Below are 8196 nucleotides of genomic sequence, written 5' to 3' on the forward strand. Positions count from 1 at the left end.
GCCGCGCGAGGCTTCGCGTTTTCTGCCCGTTTTCCGTATTTTTCTCCCTCTTTCCCCCGCCCAGCGTCTTTCGCTGCTCGCCGTCGAAGCGCCTTCCCGTTCTCTTCGGTTTCGTCTGCGGTCTCCAACGCGTGCGCGCCTTCTTCCGTTTTTTGCCGAAACACGGGAGAAGAATCAGGGCCGGAACTTCGATCGTGCCGACACATCCGTTTCCCCCAGATTTAGTGCGGCTGAGCACCAGCGAAGACTATCACTCTCCGAACGTCTTTTTCGGGGGAAAAACCCAAAATCTTCCCGTTCAAACGCCAAAATGGCGAGCGGTATTGCAACAGTGAAGGAAGTTGTGTCGGGCGACACATTCGTCCTCGTCGGGGCGCCTAAAGGTAGGATTCTTCTGCAAATGCAGTCCGTTCGATAAAAAAGATCTTCTGCTACAGGGACATGGGCGTGCTCTCGCGTTGCAAGCGCCACGTGGCATGACGAGAACACAAAAAACACCAAATTCGAGAGAGGTTTGGAAACGGCATGCGGGGTCAGAGTTCACTCGCCTCCCGACATGGACGGGGGAAGTGTGAGGGATTTTCTTCTGTTTTCCTCTCTTTCAAAACTGGAGAAACAAACGCGCACCTCGCTTCTTCTGCTCGGCCTCTATGTAGCCTGTGTCTCTCCCTCGACGTCCCTCCCGGAGTGGCCTCTCTTTCGCGTGTCCCTGCGGCTCTGGCACGTCTCCTTGCTTCGCTCTTGCGAGAATTTCCTTCGAAACGCATGCTCGTTCTTCTTAACACCCCTTTGACTTCCTCTCCATTGCCTAGTCGCTCGCCATTTCTCCTCGGGTGTCTCTGCGGGGTCTCTTGCCCTCGAACACGCTCTTTGGTTTCTATGGAAAAAGGCCATCTCTTTCTCGCTTCAGTCTTCTCTCCCGTCCTCCTCCCTTTTCCTGTCGCTTCGTCCACCTCGAAAATTCTTTCCTCCGTTTTCTCTGCCGCTCTTCCTCCTCTCTGTCTGGGCTCGCCTCCGCAGTGCGTGCTCACTTTCTTCCCCCCTCCACTGCCTCTACTCCCGCATGCACACGCTGTCTTTGTTCTTTTCCTTTACTTTCTCTCGCTTCCGCCCCGCCCTTACTTCATTCTTTTGTCTACCCCCCTGCAACTCCCCGTCCCTGCGTCGTCAGGTGTTCGTATGTTTCTCTGTGGCTGTCTTCCGTTCTACGGCCACACGCGGTTTTTTCCGTGTTTCGAGGCGACCCCGAGCAGAAAGGCGTCTCCCTCTTCTCGGTCTCCCTTCCCCTTTTCTCTCTGTCTCCCTTCCCCTTTTCTCTCGGTCTCCCTTCCCCTTTTCTCTCGGTCTCCCTTCCTCTTTTCTCTCTGTCCCCCTTCCCCTTTTCTCTCGGTCTCCCTTCCCCTTTTCTCTCGGTCTCCCTTCCCCTTTTCTCTCGGTCTCCCTTCCCCTTTTCTCTCTGTCTCCCTTCCTCTTTTCTCTTTGTCTCCTTTTCTCACTCTTCCCGCTCCTTGTCCTGTTTTCCCTCAGGGGGGCCGCCGCCGGAGAAGCGGCTGTCCCTCGCGTCCGTGCAGGCGCCGCGCGTGGCGATGAAGTCGCTGAGTCACGAGCTGCAAGACGAGCCTTACGGCTGGGCTGCTCGGGAGTGCATGCGGAACCGGTTGATCGGCCAGCAAGTCGAGTTCAAAGTGGACTACGTGCTGAGCAACAAGGAATACGGAACCATCAAATTCAACGGCGAGAACATTGCCTGCAGCCTCCTCAAACAGGGGCTCGCGAAGCTGAAGCCAAACAGGAACCCGCCGTGCGCCCCCGACATCGAAGGTAAACGGAAAAAGAGAGAGGAAAGGAAGAGAGAAGGGGAAGCAGAGAGGCGAGAGAAGCCAGAGAGATCCGAAAAAAGAGAAGAGCGAGGTGAAAGAAGCCGAGATGACGGGTCCGCAACAGACGGCACTAGCAGCGGAGTGCCCGGCAAAATCTGTACAGAGACCAAACGTCGCGTTTCGGCGTTCAGATCCTCGCTTCCCCTTCCAAACGTGGAAAGACACGCCGACAGGTTGCCGCGGAAACGTCTAGTTCTTCGCGTAGCCTGCGGTACAGATATACCTTGGCCGCGACGCCTTGGAAGCGGCGAACGCGCGAGGCCGCGCGTGTGTCTCTCTCCGTGCCCGCTTCTCTCGACGACAGAAAACGCGTGTTTTCTTCTCGTGGGTTCGCAGAACTCGAGCAGTGCCAGGACTTCGCCGAGCAGCGGCAGCTCGGCGTGTGGGCTGCGGACCCTGCGGCGGGGAGTGGGACGGTGCGCGAGATGAAGTGGGCGGTGAACGACACGGCGTTCGTCAAGGCCTTTGTGGCGGAAAACAAGGGAAAGAAACTCCCGGGAATCGTCGAGTACGTCCGCGACGGCGGTTGCATGCGCGTGGCCCTCCTGCTTCCGCAGAAACCAGGAGAACCTCTCAAAGTCGTCTACCTCCCCATCCTCCTCTCAGGCATCCAGTGTGACGGTTTCAAGCGCGAGCAACAGGAAGGCTCGACTGAGTTCAAAGTGGTCCCAGAGCCCTACGCAGGTAGACGCAACACCGAAAACGCGGCAGAAAACAGAAACGACAAAGTGCTTCAAGACAAAAAGGGAAAGGCGAAGAAGAAGCGAGGGTTCTGCATGTCTCAGATGCACATGAAAGACTTCACTCAGTGGCAAAGCGAGCGTGGTTTCCCAACCCCCGCTGATTGAAACAAGTCTTGTTCGTCGAGCTCCACAGCCGGTTTCCACTTCCTGAGACATATATACATAGTTGTATGTAATTATATATATATATATATATATGTATATGTGCGCACTTTTGTACACGTGATTTTCGACATCTGGACGTCCTTCCTTGGACGTGTCTCTGGTAGATACACGCTTTTTCCGTGTTAAAACTGGTTGCGGCCGTGCGTTCCTTCACCTCGAACCAGATGAAGCTACCCACATGCGTGTACAGGTACTTGTAGCAGGTCCATATATATGTATATATATGTATATATATGTGTGTATATGTATAGTGTGTATTTAGTTGCATGCAAGGATCGATTTGTCTGCCTTTGGTTGGGCCGCCGCAGGACTCGTGCGTGGTTGAGAGTCTGCGTGAGTCTCCATCTGTTTTCCATCTGTTTACCGCTTTTTCACCCACGTCTTTTTTCAGTCGAGGCGCGTTTCTTCGTGGAGATTCGATTGCTGAACCGGGATGTAGAAGTTCGCATAGAAGGCTGCGATGAATATGGCAACGTGAACGGGACGGTCTACCACCCAAAGGGGAACATTAGCGTCTTGCTCCTGCAGAACGGCCTCGCGAAGATCCAAACTGGAACATTGAGCCTGACCGAGTGCGCGTCTCAACTCTCACAAGCCATGCGAGAGGCCCAGCAGAAGCAACTGCGAAAGTGGAAGGTAACGCGTTTTTCAGGCATCGCCTCCAATGAAAAAATGCGAAACCTGAAAAAGTCTGACGCCAAGCCTGATGAGGGCTACGGGGGTTGCGACAGCTGGACCTGCGTCCACAGGGAAAAGGTGGGGGGGGGGGGGGGGACGGGGGGGGACGGGAAGGCGGCTTATCTGGAAGCCAGGAAGCGAGTGGGTGAGACAGGGCGAACAAAGGAGAGATAGAGTGAACGCCGAGGGACTAGGAAAAGCGGTTGAGAAAAAAGACAAGACGGAGGAGGGAGGGAATGCGCACGCGTTGTTTTGAGTTCGGTTAGCCCCTTTTTTCTCCGTTTCCAGGGCTGGTCGTCTTCGACGTCGGCGGTCGCCTCGAAGAATTACATGGCTCAGGTTGCAGAAATTTTGAGCGGAGACAGCGTCGTTCTGCGACTCCCAGACGGCAGCGAACGGCGCGTGTACCTCGCCAGCATCCGGTGTCCGCGTGCTGCCGGTGTCGGCAAGACTGCGTCTCGCGAGGAAGAAAGCATCGCGTTCGAAACGAAGGAATTCGTTCGCAAAAAGCTCATCGGGAAGAACGTCAAGGTGAGAAAAAAACCTCAGAACCGCGCAAAAGAAGTCGCGAACAGGGGAAAACGACCGAGAAGATCGCGAGCAGGACAAAACTCGGCTTTCGTCTCAGAGAGGAGAGAAAGAGAAAGCAGAGAACGGTTTCTACGTGTCTGCAGACAGGGAATTCGCTATCTGGTTGGCAGAACGTGGCGATTTTGATTTTCTTTTAGGTCTTCGTGGAGTACCTTCGAGAGCCGCTCCCGAGCGCGTCGGGCGCGGCGTTGCCGCCCGCGAGCGACGACCAGGGACGCATGCACTTTGTCAGTTTGTGGATTCCAAACAGCCCGAAGGACACCGATCCCACGCAAACGAAAAACGGCCAGAACATTGCCGAGTTGCTTCTCCAAGCTGGACTCGCCAAGACTATCCCCCACCGAGCCGACGACGAACGCGCCGCTGTGAGTCGCAGCCCACTTTCTTTCCCCGCCGTGTCTCGGTGGTTTGCGCGTCAAAATCTGAGAGGCTGCATGCGCACGGTCTGTTTGAGTCGAGCACGCTTGGATAGATCCACACACTGCACCTTTGAAAAGGGGCGTTTGCACATGTCGGCGTGCTGGCAGTAAGCGTATAGGTGGAACGGCGGGTCGAGGAGGTACAGTTTTCCGGACCTCGGAGCACTTTTTGCATCAGTCTGTTTGCGTGTGTGGGTCAAAAAGTCTGGATTGAGAGAGCTGAAGGCGCAGAGAGTGGCGCGCATGTGGGGAGATTGACGGCTGTGTTTGGTTCTGTGTTTTCAGGAGTACGAGAAATATCTGGAGCTGGAGCAAGTCGCAACTCAGCAGAAGAAGGGTTTGCATGCGCCGCCTCAGCAGTGGAAAGTCCACCGCATCATCGACTTGCTCGGCCCCACAAACGCCCAACGCGCCAATGCGTATTTCCAACAACTCGAGAGAATCCCGAAACTCGACGGTGTCGTGGACCATGTCTTCGGCCCTGGCAGATTCAAGATTCGAATTCCTTCGGTACGCGTCCATCTACACAAAAATATGCGTTGTATGTGTATTGTATATACTTACATCCGAGTACGAGTTGTGTATATATATATATATGTATGTGGATGCATATAAGTGAAAAAAAAGTTCTCGCCGGAATTCACGTTCAGCACGCATATCGGGAGGGGGGGGGGCGGGTGAACCTACGGATATGTGTGTGGGACGGCTCCCTGTGTTTGTATGCATGCATACGTTTGTTTGCCTGCGTCACTGCTTGTTTTTCCGTGGCCCGTTTGCTCATCTTCTGAGCGTGCGCTTGCGCTCGGACAGCTCTCGCGCCTCATGATGTCCACTTCCGGCCGTCTCCAGAAGCCTCTTTTCATGAGGTCTAGTTCCCCTCCCTGAGTGAGCAGCAGGACCTCCGTTTCTCTTGCGTGTGTGTGCCTCTGCAGCAAAACATTGCGATTTCGTTTGTGTTGGGAGGCCTTCGGTGCCCCCAGACTGCACCTCGCCCAGGGTCGTTTGCGGCGACTGCGCGGCCAGGCAAGGCTCGCGAGGCAGAGCCGTTTGGGGAGGAGGCGCTGAGTTTCTCCCGCGCGCGGGTGTTGCAGCGCGACGTGCAGGTGAAAGTTGAGTCCGTGGACAAGGGCGGAAACTTTATCGGCAACTTCTGGTACGGTCAGGGCAAGCAAAACCTCGCAGTCGACCTCCTTGAGCTCGGCTACGCCCACACCGTCGATTTCTCGCTCGCCAGGTGTTCGTTGCGCGAGTTGCTCACGGCGGCGGAGGCAAAGGCGAAGGCTGCTCGGATGAACATTTGGAGTCTCCCGGGAGCTCTGGAGGCGGAGGAAAACGCGGCGAAAGAAGTCCAAGTCGACGAAGTCCTCCCCCACGTGACTGTGACCCACGTCGAGGGCGTCGACAGCTTCTTCATTCAGGTGAAAAACTCTCCGATCTGGAGAGAGAATCGGATATTGCAGGCGGGGCCTCGCAACTCGCGGTAGCGATTGACGGGGGGAGGGGGTATATACTAGCACAGAATATGCATTTGTATCTATGTGCATCGACGTAGACAGACGCATACACATGTGCACATGGAGGCAGGCAGATACAGAGAATGAGAGAGTTACATGCATCATATGCACAAGCATCTACCATATGTTATAGTAGCACTTATATATATATATATATATATGAATTTGCAGATGTAGATGTATGTGGCGTGAATGTGATGGATGTGTATGTGCCTTTTGTTTTCTCAGGATCCATCGAGTGCTGATTTGCAGAGTGTCATGTCGACGCTCGGGAAGTACGGCGCTGAAGGATCCTCGAACCTCGATGACACGTACACGCCGGGAGGGTTGCCGCGGAAAGGCGAAGTTGTCATTTGCAAATTTTCGGCAGACAACCTGGTGAGGAGACACCCGAGCGAACGGAACTGAACAAAAATCGCAAAGGTGACGCATGCACGGCATCTGCCACCTGCACATGTGCGTAAAATGTGTGTGTATATATATGTATATGTATATGGCTAGACGGATTTTGTAGCGGTAGCTCCGTGGATGCATAGTAGTAAACAACGGAAGTGTGTGCATAACAAACATGGATATTAAGGTGTGGAGTGCATGCAAATTGGTTTGTTTTGCAGTGGTACCGCGGGCGCGTCGACGCGAGAGACAGCAGCGGGAAAGAGCCGCAGATTTCCGTTTTTTATATCGACTTTGGAAACCGGGAAACTCTGCCCCTCCACGCAGTGCGCAGGTGTCCAGACGCTGTGGCCACAAGCAAGTTTCCGCCACAGGCGAAGCAGTGCTGTCTCTCAGGTGAATCTCGACACAAGAAGGCTCGTGCATGAACTCAACCAAGAGGCGCTGAGGGATGCCGTCCATTCCGAGAAGATACACGCCTGCGCGTTCTCCCCGAGACCGAGAGTCAGAGGCTGCTATATGTAGAGGCCCACAAAACCTACAATGATATATATATATATATGTAGATATTATATTATATATATTATATATATTGCGGATGGCTTAAAAGACCTGTTTGTCTGCCAATTCCGTCCTATTGTCGGCAGGACCGATTTGGGGATCTCATATATATATATATATATATATGATTATAAATATATGTAGGTACGTGTATACGTATGCATGTATATGCATACACGCATATGTAGATGCTTGTCGACTTCTTGGGAGTGTGTTTTTCATCCTGTTCGACTGTTCGAGTGTCGCTTCGTTCACTCGCTGCTTTCTGTTCTTTTCGACCTTTCTGCTTGGGCGAGAGGCGTGCAGATCTTTGTGCGCGGTTTAGCGCGCTCCAGTTTTTCTCGGATCGTGTCTGTTCCCTTAGGTCTTTTACCGCCGCCAGAAATGGAATTTGAAGCGGCTTCCTACTTGGATGAAGTGACACAAAACCTCGTTTTCCAGTGCAAAGTCGAGAAGATCGACATCCAGAAGAGGCGGCATTGCATCCTCACACCGCAAGAAGACCTCGGAACAGGAAGTAAGTTTTAGAATCTCAGAGAAGGAGCAATTTCTCAGGAATACGCACGAAAACGTACACAAGCACGCATGCAAATATACATATGTACATGTGCGTGCATGCGTATGTATGTGTATATGTCTATGGTAGATGATCAGGATCGGATACATCTTTCGTTTGTCTTTATTTAGGTGTATGGATCTGCAAAGGTGGAGAGCTGTTGTTGTGAAGCAGCGGGACACTTGTTTTTTGTGTCTTTTTTCAGAGACTGGAAACACCGTGAACGAAAAGATGCTCCGAAAAGGTTTGGCGTGCTTGGACAAAAAGTCCAACACGAAATACTTCCACCGATTCCAAGTTGAGGAAGAAGCCGCTCGCAAGGCTCACGTGAACGTATGGAGATACGGCGACTGCGGAGGAGACGATGAAGAGGACTACCCCTCTCTCAACGGGCGAGGGTAGGAAAAAGTCGACACACACACACACACACTGGTTTTTTGCGAGATGCGCTTTCCGCAAAAAGAAACCGTGGACTGTGCGCGAGGGTTTCATCGGATTATCTTTTCTACTCCTGCAACGGGCGCGAGAGCATCTTTTCACTGTCCTTTGCAGTTTATGTGAAGAAATGTTTTGGAAGGCGCTTTCCCCGGACTTCGTGCATGTTTCTCTTCCCCGCTTGTGAACCTGCAAGTGTCTCTTCTTTAACAGGAGCTCACATCTTCTGTTCCCATAGGGTGTCTACAATAATGGAAATCA

The 8196-nt window shown here is 53.1% G+C and overlaps 1 protein-coding gene across 1 annotated transcript; it reads left to right on the plus strand.

Moving 5' to 3' along the window:
- Positions 1-310: 310 nt before the first annotated feature.
- Positions 311-7902, plus strand: NCLIV_015440 (hypothetical protein; the record flags this gene model as incomplete). The annotated part of the gene is made up of 12 exons (XM_003881736.1): positions 311-383; positions 1528-1821; positions 2217-2564; positions 3180-3424; positions 3755-3997; positions 4195-4422; positions 4762-4986; positions 5409-5894; positions 6219-6368; positions 6605-6779; positions 7309-7461; positions 7706-7902. The coding sequence occupies 12 exons, from the start codon at positions 311-313 to the stop codon at positions 7900-7902; spliced, it is 2817 nt and encodes a 938-aa protein (XP_003881785.1).
- Positions 7903-8196: the final 294 nt, after the last annotated feature.

The sequence above is a fragment of the Neospora caninum genome, chromosome VI (assembly GCF_000208865.1).
Source record: "Neospora caninum Liverpool complete genome, chromosome VI".
In the NCBI taxonomy this organism is placed as follows: domain Eukaryota; phylum Apicomplexa; class Conoidasida; order Eucoccidiorida; family Sarcocystidae; genus Neospora; species Neospora caninum.